Source organism: Fundulus heteroclitus, chromosome 2, assembly GCF_011125445.2.
Source record: "Fundulus heteroclitus isolate FHET01 chromosome 2, MU-UCD_Fhet_4.1, whole genome shotgun sequence".
In the NCBI taxonomy this organism is placed as follows: Eukaryota; Metazoa; Chordata; class Actinopteri; order Cyprinodontiformes; family Fundulidae; genus Fundulus; species Fundulus heteroclitus.
In genome coordinates, this window is record NC_046362.1 from 14789780 (window position 1) to 14803455 (window position 13676).

General features: G+C 42.0%; 1 protein-coding gene across 1 annotated transcript; it reads left to right on the forward strand.

Moving 5' to 3' along the window:
* The first annotated feature begins 503 nt into the window (after window positions 1-503).
* epx (eosinophil peroxidase) lies at window positions 504-13324 on the forward strand. Its single transcript, XM_036148764.1, has 17 exons — window positions 504-930; window positions 997-1084; window positions 1146-1236; window positions 1311-1486; window positions 1695-1827; window positions 2956-3085; window positions 3166-3372; window positions 5314-5680; window positions 5761-5921; window positions 7349-7607; window positions 7685-7855; window positions 9541-9778; window positions 9848-10059; window positions 10128-10292; window positions 11360-11443; window positions 11531-11628; window positions 12391-13324. Exons 1-17 carry the CDS (start codon window positions 910-912, stop codon window positions 12406-12408), a joined length of 2619 nt encoding a protein of 872 aa, XP_036004657.1. The 5' UTR covers window positions 504-909; the 3' UTR covers window positions 12409-13324.
* The last annotated feature ends 352 nt before the right edge of the window (window positions 13325-13676 follow it).

A 13676-nucleotide genomic window follows, 5' to 3' on the forward strand; every position in this document is an offset into this window, starting at 1 on the left:
GGATGGAACAGGAACGCTGGTCCAAGTAGATGAGAGGATCGATGGCGTTAAATGTAGGGAGGTGCTATCAGGTGCAAAAGACCTGAGACTGGGGAGGAGATTCATCTTCCAGCAGGACAACCACCATAAACATATAAAGCTGCAGCAGAATGGCTGAGATCTAAGCATACTAACGTGTGGCCTGTCAAATTCATCATTGACAAGACTTAAAAGAAAAAATCAGAGTTCATCCAATCTGACTGAGCTGAAGCCAGTTTGACCTGTTTTGCAATAAATATACGGCAAAGATAGCTACAAAGTATTGTCTCGGGGGGCTAAACACAATTGCATGCCATATCTTTTAAGATTTTTCCTTGTTCAAAAAAGGAACAATGAAATTTCTTTCTATTGTTAACTATCTTTAACTTTGTATTCCCATTAGAGCACATTGAAGTGTGTGGTTGAGAAGATAATTTGGGAGGAAAAAAAGCTTTGTGAAGGCTTTTTTCAAGACGCCTTTTTTTTCTTCCAGTGAAATTGCTGTTTTTCCTCAAAATGTAATTAGACCGGATCATTTTAAAACCTCTGGCTGTCCTCAGAGCCAGCCTCTGTTCTTATGAGTGGGGGAAACGTACAGATCACGAATTTATTGGAAATGTTGGTTTGACAGAAGGTTTTCATCAGGGGCGAGAAGACAGATTTGAAAGGCTGTGGGGTGGAGGCGGCCAGGCAGTCCAGTGTTTGATGTTGCCTTGGCTGTCACCAGCAGCAGCGATAAGGGGATTCTGCACATACCTGTTGGCTCCGCTGCCTGTGAACACAGGGCATCCCCGACACTATAACACCTGCTGCCTCTGAACAGGAGTCAGAGGGAAGACTGCTGTTAAAAGCTGCGGGTACGACTCATTTTCCAACCACTGTGGAGACCGGATGGCACACGGAACACTCATGGTGAGTTTTTAAAACTATTCTCAATGTTTTTAATGTATTTAATTGAACAATTTGATGCAATTGCAGATGTCCGCATCTCTGGTTGGACTTGCTCTTGTCCTGCTCACCTTTCCGGAGCGAGCTGCAGTGAGCGGAGTGTATAGCAACGCCTCAGGTAGGAGCTTTGGTTGATTGTTTATAGAAAAGAGCTGTGCTGACTGCACCTTTGTTTTCAGAACCAGCCTATTTGGGTTCAGCGTATGTCCACCGGGCTCTCCAGCGAGCGACTGAGCTGACCGATGCTGCTTACGCCCGCACGTCTGAGAGGTAAAAACCAACTAATGGTGGGTTCAGACACGTCTGAGAATGTCTCACTGGAAACCTGTTACCACTTTTTTCAGGGTGAAGAAGTCCGTCTCTGAAGGTGCGATCAGACCCAGTGACCTGCTGGCCCAGTTTAAACAGATCGAAGCCGGAACCAGGACTCACATTCGCTCTGCAGAACTGCTGGACAACACGGTGGAGCTGATCAGAGAGATGGTCTACACCAACACCATGACGCAGCCCAATCCGGACGGTAAACAGACACATTTCAAGTCAAAGCACCTGAAGCTGTAGGTCCATCTATTCACAGCAAATTATGCCTTTTCAGCTATTTGATGTGGAACTTGGTCGCTTGTTTTGCTACACAGCTGCAGATTGACGCGGAGGTCCCGTGGTTTCAGGGGAGAAAAGAAGCATGTAATCTAAAGATCTAATGATGCATGCACGTTTTATGTCCTTAGAGCTTCTGAGCGAAAGAGACGTGGAGGATCTGCTGCAGATGACGGGCTGCTCCAGTGAGCTGCACACCCCCAGCTGTCAGACCGACTGCATGTCTGAGCGCTACAGGTCCATCACAGGCGAGTGCAACAACAGGTAAGAGTGGAGGGCTGCTGCCGTCCATACAACCCCTCACAAAGTCCTTCACATCCCTTCAACTTTTTCACATTTTGTCAAGTTATTTTTTAAGGGGGGGGGGGGTGATTATATGTTATAAATTCACATAATAATAACAGTGCATAATTGTGAAGAGGAAGACAAAACGTATATGGTTTTCAAATTGTTTTTGCAATAAAACGTGTAGCATGGATTTTCACTTTAACCACCTGATTGATACTTTTTCAGAGATATTTGCCTCTTTAAGGAGCACCAAAGCGATATAAGGGTAGAATTTGGTTTCTTCAGAATTGTAAATGTTTGTTTTATGAATTATAACTGCTTATTTTATTTTATTATGAAGTTAAAATTTGTTTTGATTGGAATCCCTGGCAAGGTTGTTATTCCAAGTGTAGCTACAAAGCTTGTTCCAAGCTTAGCCAAATGTTTCTATCTGTTTCTGCTCTCATTTTAACAATGAAATTAATTAGAATAGCAGATTCAAGTGTTTTTATACATATGTATTTGTCCGAAATAGATATTTTAGGAGCTATATTTTATTTTTAATTTAAACAAATACCCTTCCCCCCATGCATGTAATTTGTTTCATGTCTTTTCATGGTGAAGCTGCAAAGTTGAATGTCTTGATCCTGCAATCGCAGTTGCAGGTCTTTTTGAGTTTGTCTCTACCAGCTATGCACATTTAAACACTGAGATTATTGCAAATTCTTCCTTATATGTAGGCTGTGTATATAGCGTTTCCCTTCCTCTAACAGCTTCTCTTGCTGTATTGCTCTATAAATAGCTCCATCCATCTGACCAGCGTTCCTGTCCCTATCCTCATAGCGTGGTGCTGCCACCACTGCGTAGATCAAACATTTTTGAGCGACGGTGGATTCTCCCACCTGAGCTGCGGATCTCTGCAGCTACCTCAGAGTCACCATGAACCTCTTGGTTGCTTCTCTGAATCAATGCTCTGCTTGTCCCGCTGGGCTGTTTCAGTAGATGGAGATGTCTCGATAGGTTTGCAGCTGTGCCATGCTCTTTACGTTTTTTTCTATGATGCTTTTACACTCGGTCTGCTACCTAAAGTCCCACTAAATTATGTGTGTCGTGTGTCCCATTCAGGCAACATCCGAAATGGGGCGCGGCAAACATCCCATATTCCCGCTGGCTGCCTCCAGAATACGAGGACGTGTGGGGGATGCCCAGAGGCTGGGAGCCTGAGCACACCTACCACAACGTCAGCCTGCCTCCTGTAAGGGCCCCGCCGCAGCCCACGCTCCCGCCTGCCGTCCACCTCCGACTCCACCAACCCTCGTCTTCTTTATCGTCCAGGTGAGGCTCGTGTCCCAGGAAGTTCTGTTCACTCACAACGACAAGATCTCCGTGGACTCCACGCTGTCCCACCTGCTGGTGGACTGGGGTCAGTGGATAGACCACGACATGGTGTTGACCCCTCAGAGCCCCAGCACAGCCACCTTTAAGACGAGCGCGGACTGCACCCGCAGCTGCAGCCGGGACTCGCCCTGCTTCCCTATTCAGGTGCAATTCACTCGGTCTTCCCATTTGTTTCACCGCTTGGAATATGGCTCATTTTATGCCTGATATTATGTAAAGCCTCAAAGTTTACACGGGTACAAGCTATCCCTGAGTAGTGCTGGGTATCATGTAGGATGAGCCGATTCGATACGATTGTTGATACATAGCTCACGATACAATACGATTCTCGATACAGTCAGTTTGATTTACTTTGACTCGAATATCGGTATTTATTACTTTCAAATTAATGCTCAAAGTCATTCAATCAACAAAACAAGCCAAATATCTATGTTCAATTTATTGAACACTGATATATTAAACAGGAAAACAAAGTTCATTTGGTTCAACGCATTTAACGTATCACAGAAACCAAAAATGTGCCCAAACGTCTGATTTTAGGAACGAAGGAGTTTCTAAGATCCTGTCTGCCATGCCGCAAATTCATCTCACTTGCTCTTCCTCGCTGTGAACAGTAATGGCGCTCTGTAATAACGCCCCCTAGGGATTGGGAGGTATATCGATATCGAAAGCCAGAATATCGATATTAAATCGTTTTCAAAAATATCGATATTAATCTTTGTATCGATTTTTATGCACAGCCCTATCCCTGAGTATATATTATCTCCTAACAGAACTAGGTCTTTTTAAGTTACAAAGGTCTCCATAAATCATTGGACTCTTGCTCTAAAACAGACGCTTTAAACAAAAACGTATTCTCATCTGTTAAACTTTGTAACTGTACAAAGAAAATTTTGTTTTATTTTAATGGGATTTTAGGCGTTAAACCAACGCAAAGTAGAACATAAGTGTGAAATGCAAGGAAAACGATGTGTGGTTATCAAATAGCTTTCAGATAAAAATCTGAAATGTGTGGCATGCATTTGCATTCAACCCCTTCTTTGCTCTCACACCCCGAAAACTAAATCCAGTGGGACCAACGGCCATCACAAGTCACCTAGCTAGTAAACAGAGTCCACTCTCAGTGTAAATGCAGCTGTCCTGCTTCTGGCCTCAGAGGTTTGTCAGAGAACATCTGAGAACATGAAGACCAAGGAAGAGAGCAGACAGGGTCATGGAGATGCTGCTAAATCCATTATCCAAAAGTGGAAAGAGATAAACTTTGAACACCGAACATGAATAGTGTGAAAGAACATGAGTTAGATTGCAACAAGGAACAGGCAATCTACAGTCATATTTAATAAATTAGATTTCTAAGAGGCCTGTTTGTCAGATTACAAGACTTTTTGAAAAAAAAAAAAAACTTTTAAGCCGGTATTAAACATGTTTTTCATTAAGCCCTTATTTCTGCATGGACATTTTTTAATTTGAATTGATCTAATGCAACATTTTCATCGTTAATGCTGTGTTTTTATTAGCCGGAAGTGCAAAAAAAAATCTGAATTAACAGAAATAAATGCTTTAAAACGTCATCAGTCTGTGTTATTCTGTATCATGTTTTTTCCTTAATGAGATAAACTAGCTTTTCAAATATATTTTGATCTATTGAATAGGACTGTAGATGTGTAAAGCTGGTGAAGACTCACCCCAGAAAGATATGCAGCTTGGTGGTGTTTCCCTTCCAGTTCCTCATTTGTTACTATTTTTTGTTCTGTCACACAAAATCTCAATTAATTACATTAAAGTTTGTTGCTGTGATAAAAAGGGAAAAAAAAAGAAATCATGGGGTATGAAAACTTTTGCAAGTCGCCGTATTTCACATTTCAAAGGTTAAAACAAGATTTTATTTGTGCCAACCATACTCCTCTAGGAACAGATAAAGAATAAATGAACATTTATTCACTAACCTTCTAACATAGCGTCCTACATTGTAAACGTCATATTTCTCTGGGTTAAAAGTGAATCAATACACAGAAAGTAGAGCTGTCCCTCGCTGAACCGGTTCTCCAGCAGCTCCGGCGTTAAACCTCATCATCTCCCTCGCAGATCCCGCTGTCCGATCCTCGCAACGGCGTCCAGAGCTGTATGCCTTTCTTCCGCTCGGCTCCCAGCTGCGACAACCGAGTCCTGCCCCGTCGCCACCGGGAGCAGCTCAACGCCATCACCTCCTTCGTGGACGCCAGCATGGTGTACGGCAGCTCCCCCGCTCTGGCTTCGGCTCTCAGGAACCGCTCGTCTCCTCTGGGCTCCATGGCCCTCAACTCCCAGTACTGGGATGAGGAGCTGCCCTACATGCCGTTCCTGCCACGCGTGCAGGCTCACCCGGACCCCTGCGGCCCCCGTAACTCCACCACCTCCGGGGCGTCGAGCAGATCCGGCCTCAGGGAGAACACCACTTCCTGCTTTCACGCCGGTGAGCGGATGAATGCTGGCGGTCAGCCGTCTCTCTGCAGACTTGCATACAGTTAACGTTGTTTGTTTATGCTTTACAAGGGGATTCAAGAGTCAACGAGCATCTGGGACTGATTGTGCTGCACACACTTTTCCTGAGAGAGCACAACCGGCTGGTCAAAGAGCTGCACCGGCTCAACCCTCACTGGAGTCCAGAAACCCTCTACCAGGAAGCGAGAAAGATCATAGGAGCCGTTCACCAGGTGTGTACAGCAGGTCCAGCTACATCCAAGTGGTGTAGAGATGCAGGTGACACATTAGCTTTTGAACAATGCAAAATCGGATCTAAAAATAAGTCAAATGTTCTTAAAATTTGCGTTTCTGTCCTAGATTTGAGCAGGAATGCATATTTTGACCCCTGAAATAAGATAATTAGACATTCTGCACTTGAAATAAGATGATGGAGATGAGTTGTTCCTATCGTAAGTGCAAAACTCTTGTTTCATTGGCAGATCATCTTATTTATCTGCTCAAATCAAGGACAGATACACTCATTTTAAGAAAATGTTACTTATTTTTAGTTCGGTTTTTGCAGTGAAAAGAGACAACCTGTATATATTTTTTATTAAAATATCTACAAATGGAAACTTGGTAGCAATTTTAAAGAACCACCGTTTTATTTCTATTTCAAAAAGGATGGATACATTTTCTTCTATGGGATACTGACATTTGTAGAAAATGATGCAAAAAAAGAGGCGCATAGTTCCCACAGTTCGTGCAGCACAGTTCAAACCCAGGCCTGGTGTTTCTGCGTAACCTTCCCTGTAAGCTCAATTCTCGAGATATTGCAAAAAGGGAAGTAAAAGTAAGTACATCTTTCTTGAAATGAGTAATTTGTACTTGACTTGAGCAGATCGATAAGATTTTCTGCCAACGGGATGAGTATTAGTACCCCCTAAAATAAGATTGTCAGATATAGTGCACCTGAAATAAGATGATGGAGATGAGTTGTTCCTGTTTTTAAGTGCAAAAATATCATTCCATTTATCAAGGATAAATACACTAATTTCAAGATGTTTAACTACTGTTAGTTCCCATTTTGTGCCGAACGTAGGGTGCCACACATTATCAATCAGGGTGACCAGGTCAGTTTCTGCGTGGAGTGTGCATCCCTGTGCAAGCATGGGTTCTCGCCAGGTACTCCAGGTTCCTCCCACAGTCCCAAACCTTGACTGTTTGGTTAATTGGTCACTAATTGGTGTGCGTGCCTGGTTGTGTGTCTCTGTGTTGCCCTGTGACGGACTGGCAACATGTCCACAGTGTGCCGCGCCTCTTGCCTAATGCCACTGGGGGTAGGCACCAGACCCCCCATGACCCTCCATGTATAGACGATGGATGGAGAGGTTTCTATGTAATGACAAGAACATTTTCTTTAAAAAAGGATTACTGATACTTTTAGTGTCATTCTGTTATTGGAATTCAGTGTAATTATTTCATGAAGAGACTGAACGTCTAACACCAACAGCTGTTATTACATCCATATTTATAATTTTTTGCTAAAGATATTAAGAAGCGTTGTGGGAGGCCCAAAGAGCCTGTTGCTGTTCCAGTTGCAGAACCCTGAGTGAGACGTTCATTTACATCCAAGTAACTCCAATCCACTTCCTGATTTCGTTGTTTTGTTGCCCAGATCCTGACCTGGGAGCACTACCTGCCACGAGTGCTGGGTGAGACAGCCATGTCCCAGCTGCTGCCCCCCTACCAGAGGTACGATCCAGACCTGGACCCAAGCATCGCCAACACGTTCGCTACGGCTGCGTTTCGTTTTGCCCACGTCACCATCCAGCCGGTGGTGACCCGGCTGGGTCCAGAATACTCTTTTAACTCCAGGTATCCCTCTCTGCCTCTGCATCACTCGCTGTTTGCTTCATGGAGGGTTGTCCAGGAAGGTAACTAAAAATCTAAAGCCACATTGGTTAAGTTGTAGTGTTTGTATTTGATTCTCTCCTGATGTTTTTATTTTTAGGGGGTATTGATCCTGTGCTGCGTGGCATGTTGCTGTCCCCGGCCAAGCTGCAGACTCCAGGTCAGATGATGGTGGAGGAGCTCACAGAAAGGCTGTTTCAGGCACAGGGAGGGATGCCTCTGGACCTCGGGGCCTTGAACCTGCAGCGGGGCCGGGACCACGGCCTCCCTGGTAACCAGCGTTCTGTCCTCGGACGCAGAGCCTCGTTTCTTTAACACTTTACTTTGACGAGACCCAAATTAAGCCAGCCAAAGTTTGGCCAGCATCCAAAATGTTATGTGTGGAGGAAAGCCAATCTGAAGGAGCCTAAAAATATGCTCTAGATGTACAAAGCTGCTAGAGACATGGGCTAGGAGACTTGTAGCTGTATTTTAAAGTGTATAGGGTTTTATACGGTGACGACTCAGGAGCTAAATATATACAAGTGACATCTTATTTACATTTTCTCTTTAAGCAGAGAACAATCAAACATAAACAAATTGTTTTCCTTTGTCTTTATAGTTATGCTCTACTTTGTGTTAGCCTGTCATCCAAAATCTAAACAGTACATTGAAGTTTGTTGCTGTAACATGACAAAACGTGAAAAAGGTTTAGGGGTGTGAAAACTTTTGCAAGGCACTGTATGCAAGTGTTATACGTTTCTGGTACATTTAACCTTATTTTAGGTTTAAGGGTGAGTCTAATCAAGTTTTACTGCATTGTTTTAATCAATTTTCATTTATAAAGTGCAAAAACAGACACTTTATCATTAGTATAGTAGAATATGTGGATCTGCTCCAAATCACACAGGGTAAAAATGACACATTCAACTTAAAACCCCAACCAATATTTTATACAATGTTCCTTTGCAAGTTGCAGAGAGACTACGCACTTTTTATGCCCGTCGAGTTCCTGAGATGATGCTGGCCGTTTTTTTTTTTTTTACGTTTGTGTAATCCGAAATCTAGTTAAATTAAATTTTATGATTTTATGCCACAGACATAACTATTAGTTTTTGGGATCCCAAATCTTATGGAAACTTTCAACCATCTATTTCATCCATTTGGTCCGACACACCAGTAGCCTACCACTGGGGGCAAAACTCCCCACAGCATGATTGTGCCAGCTGTCGGTGGGTTCTATATATTCCTCTTTTTGACTCCTCCAAACCTTCTTTATGCCATTGCCAGACAAGATTGTTATCAGTGACACTTGTGTCCCCGCTGTTCATTTTAAGAATGGCTCAAGCAGGTAGGCTTCTGTTCTGGCCATACCAAAGCCTGATCCTATTGAAAATGTATGAACTATATTTGAAAAGACAGATCCATGCCAGGAAATTAAGCACTTTTAAAATTAGCCCTACCAGTTTTAACAGGTATTGTGTTTTTTCTTTTAGAGAAAAAAAAAACAGACAGAATTATGTCAGAAAGCATGTGGTCGAAGTCCAATTATCTACGAGACATTTCACCAAACATCGTGTTGCAGGATGTATCTAAGCCCGAATCTATCATTTTGACCCAGTTTGGAGTAAAGTGAATTTGTGCAGACAGTTCTTGCTTTTCACAATGTTTTCAAATACATCATTACTTCCCCCAAATTAATATGCCATTCAGGCCCATGGTGAGTGCATTTAAACTTCTGACTATCATTAAACTTCAGAACTTGGACCATGGATAGTCTAAGGTCTGGACTGACAAAACCACCATGTTCTAAATACTTTTTGTTAGATATACTAAGACATATTAATTGTTCCCAAGTCATGTCGTTTTGAAATATATTCCAACTTTGCTCAATATGCTTTTAAAAAAATTTGAAAATCAGTTTAATGTTCCAAAAAAAAAAAATGTCTCCTTTACTTCTGTCTTCTCACCCATCAGGGTACGGCTCATGGCGACGGTTCTGCAATCTCTCTGTCCCCAACACTACTTCAGACCTGGCCGAAATTTTGGGGAACTTCACGTTGGCTCACAAATTCGAGGTCTTGTACGGGACCCCGTACAACATCGACGTGTGGGTGGGGGCCATATCGGAGCCAGCTCTGCCCGGAGGACGAGTGGGACCGCTTCTGTCCTGCCTCCTGGCAAGACAGTTCAGAGCCCTGAGAGACGGGGACAGGTAGGGAGAAACGGAGATTAGAATAGGTATACCAGAGGCGTACATTTTGATGTGTTTTTGTCCTTCCAGGTTCTGGTGGGAGAGGAATGGAGTTTTCACCAGAACCCAGAGGAGACACCTGCACAACGTCTCCCTGTCCCGCATCATTTGTGACAACAGCCACATCACGCGTGTCCCTGTGGACCCATTTTCACGCACCGAGGGCCCTGAAGACATGCTGGCCTGCTCCCATCCACTCATCCCACATCTCGACCTCAGCCCCTGGGAAGAGCCGCACGCAGGTGAAGACGTGGAAAAGAGGAGATGTCAAACTCTGCAGTTCTTTCTTTTATAACTCTTTCTCCTCCAGATCCCATCTGTGGCCCGATACCCAGAATTCACTCTGGCTACTCCCTGCTCTGCGACTCCACGATCCTTTATCAGTGTCAGGCTGGATTCAAGCTGCTGGGCTCTCCTTCCATCAGCTGTGAGGCTGAGAGCCAGAAGTGGAGCTCCCCGCCTCCAACATGTCACGGTAGAATAAATATTTGCAAATGCCTCATCCATTGCTTATTGCTCATATAATCCTGTAACTTTAAATGTATCGTTAAGCGTGAGACCTCTACCTCTTTAACGAAATTAATACTTAATACCTTACTGAATCCAATTTTTTACTTGTCTTACGCCCACTGATGGAAGGTTTCAGTACTACAGGTTGCAAGCCTGATTCAACTAATTGAGAGGAAACTTCACATTTAAAAAAAAAATGTTTTGGTTGCTTTAAAAATTTAAAATAAGTAATAAAACGTCAGGCGTTCAGATTTTCTTTGTATCGTAATTGATAGACCAACAAATACATTTTCCTCATGTTCTCTGCATGTTTATATAGGATGTGTAAAATATATTCATTTGTATGTTGTAAATTGTATGTTGTAAAAACTGACTATGTTGAAGTGTCTCAGAGATATTTGAATCAAAAATGATACATTTGGAGTTATAGGGTTTACGAAGTAGTTTTCATGCAGTAAAAAGTATGTTTTTTAAATAGTTACATTAAGTAAAATGTGTGTGTGTGTGTGTGTGTGTATATATATATATATATATATATATATATATTAATGTGTGTGTGTGTGTGTGTATGTATATATATATATATATATATATATATATATATATATATATATATATATATATATATATATATATATATATATATTAGTTTTTATTAGTTATACAGTAAAATACATGAAATATCTGAATGTTTTGAAAATGTGTTGTGATACTTTCAGAGGGTAGGTATAATTCATGGGTGAGTACGTGAGCTGCTTTAGGTCGATTTCTTTGATTTATTTTGTACTTTAAATGTCAAAAAATAAAAACTCCACTACACGTATACCTTCATTTAGATTTTGATGTACTGGGAAACGTATTTTGATTAGTATTTCCAATTTGTGTGTTATCTTTGTACAATTTATCATCGTACCAATGCAATAAGATCTATATTTATGTGCAAAAAGCATTGCATAAAAAGCTACATTTTTAAAGTATGGAATTTTTCAACTATTACCTCTTGTGTCATGGTTAAAACCAATTTTTTTGCAGATATCAATGAGTGTGAGGAACTGATCTCTTCTTGTCCACAACATCTGGAATGCTTCAACACAGCAGGTTCCTTCCTTTGCTCAGGTCGGTTCAGAACAACGGTGGAAACGTGTAAATACTGCACATATTAGGGACATCTGTCACTTCTAATGCTGAACTGCTGTGATCCAGAGCCCTCCTCGCTGTCCGCCGTCTCCATTGGGGCTGCAGTGACAGTGGTGATCGCTGGTGCAGCCTGGCCTGCTGTTGGTCCTCTTCTGTTATCGAAGGTGAGTTGGCAATAGTTGAAAAAGAGCTAAATACAATATGTGGAAAAGGTTTTCATACCTCTTGAATGATTTTGAATTTGACTTCAACAAACGTTTGAGTTTTTCGGTTTAATTGAGGATCTACCGTAGACGCTGGATCAATGCTAGACTTTGCATACATGTGAAACGGATCAAAAAGGATGCTTGGTTTTCAAAATATCTTACTAGAGCTGAAAATGGAGCACGCGCTTGTATTCCACTCTTTCACTCTGTTACGCCTACGGGAAATTCAGTCACCTTGCTGGGAAATAAAGTTCCTCTGCGTAATTTCTAATCAGCATAGCTACATCTGTGCGTCACCTTGAGCACACTATCCCCGTGGTGAAACATGGTGGTGGCAGCATCATCCTGTGGGGCTTATTTTCTTCACCTGGGAACTCTGTTAAAGTTAAATAGACAATGTATGGAGCTAAATGCAGAGCAATACTGGAGGAAAACATGTTGACGTGAGAGCTAAGGAGAGGTTCACCTTCCAGCAGGTAAACAACCCTAAACATGTATAATTTTTTTTCCCACTTCACAAGTGTGTGCTACTTTGGTCCCAATAAAATACACTAAGTCTGTGGTTTTAAACTAACAAAATCTGAGCATGTTACTTTTGCTACATGATGCTGGTCCACTAACATTGGCTAAGTGAACAACATGCAAAACCTTCTTAATGTATACCTTAATATTTTTGAAAACTGTTGACTTAATGTCAATGTCTAAATTTGTGTCTTCCAGATATTTTCCAAAGTCTGAGGAGTTGATCTCCGCTGAATGTACCCAGGGGAACAGCTGACCTCTTCTAATCAGTTCTTGTGATGGAAAAGTTTCTCACTTATTTAAAACTGTGTCACAAAGTGGCTAAACAATCAGTGTTTATTTGCCTCAGCGACGTCACATTTAGTCCCCACGTTACGACAGCGTCCATTCATAAAACCCCGGGCCAAACTATCCGTACGCGTCTCGGGCAGTTTGTGCAAGCAGGTCATGAAAACAGAAACCTACAGAAGCCGTTTTAATCCGGAAACTGGAAAATCTTACAGGAATGTTTGCCCCAAAAACAGATTTCCAGTCTTAGTGTGACTGAGCCCGCTTCCTGCTTACAGTCCTTGTTGGGCAACTGTGGGTCAGGGTGTTTTTCTGTCAGGGTGACCAGACAGAAGAGGCAGCCCAAGGTTTTATGGGACCTACAAGATGTTTAGATTTCACAGCACCACAAACATCTTTTATATTTTATTTATCAAATCAATAGCCCCTGGGAGAGAGACAGCTGTAACCAAAGTATGGAGGTAATGCTATTTCTCAGCATATTTATTTTATCTGGCAGTGTTTGAACCCTCATAAGTGGAGTAAGGAAGGAGGGATCACGATTATTTGGCTGGGCTTAAAAGAGAAACTGGTGATTGTATGCCGAGATTATTTTGTGAACAGTTACACTTGGCGTGAAATCCGATCTGACGCGGGTACAACCAGTGGAAACACTTCCCTTTGTGTTTATAGTTACCATCAACTTCTTTTAGACAGTGTTTCTAGTAAAATAAATAAAACACCAAAAACAAAGTTGAAGGTTTAATATGTGTGGTTCCTACAGGTTCAGGTTGAACTTCTAGACCTTTCTGGACTCAGCTTCCCAGTCAGTTTCACCCACCTCCAAACATAAAATACTTAAAGTTCCCAATAAATGTATGGCAAATGTTTCTACAGCACCAGTTTCTATAAGAAATAAACAAAACAATAAGTGAGAAATAAAAGAAAGGAAGGATTAAAGAAAATAGAGATAGGAAATAAGTTAGCAACAGAGGTAGAACAAAAAGACATGAGGGTAGACAGACGTGAGGATGGATGGTAGGACATAAGGATAGAAGAGGAAAGGGGGAAGCATAAAAAGTGGAGGGTGGAATGACAGAAAAGAAAGAGGCAGGAAAGAAGTAATACAAAACAAGGAACATAAGGAAAGATACAGGGAAGGAATGCATGATGGATTCAAAGACGAAAGAACAGAACACAGAAAATAAAGATGTAGA

What these genes read in the sequence shown, in the direction of transcription:
- epx (XM_036148764.1), top strand. Translation starts at nt 910, where the DNA reads ATGGCACACGGAACACTCATG. An exon ending in CTGGGAAGAGCCGCACGCAG is followed by an intron (nt 10,060 to 10,127) that starts GTGAAGACGTGG and finishes TTTCTCCTCCAG; the next exon opens with ATCCCATCTGTGGCCCGATA. An exon ending in CCCGCCTCCAACATGTCACG is followed by an intron (nt 10,293 to 11,359) that starts GTAGAATAAATA and finishes ATTTTTTTGCAG; the next exon opens with ATATCAATGAGTGTGAGGAA.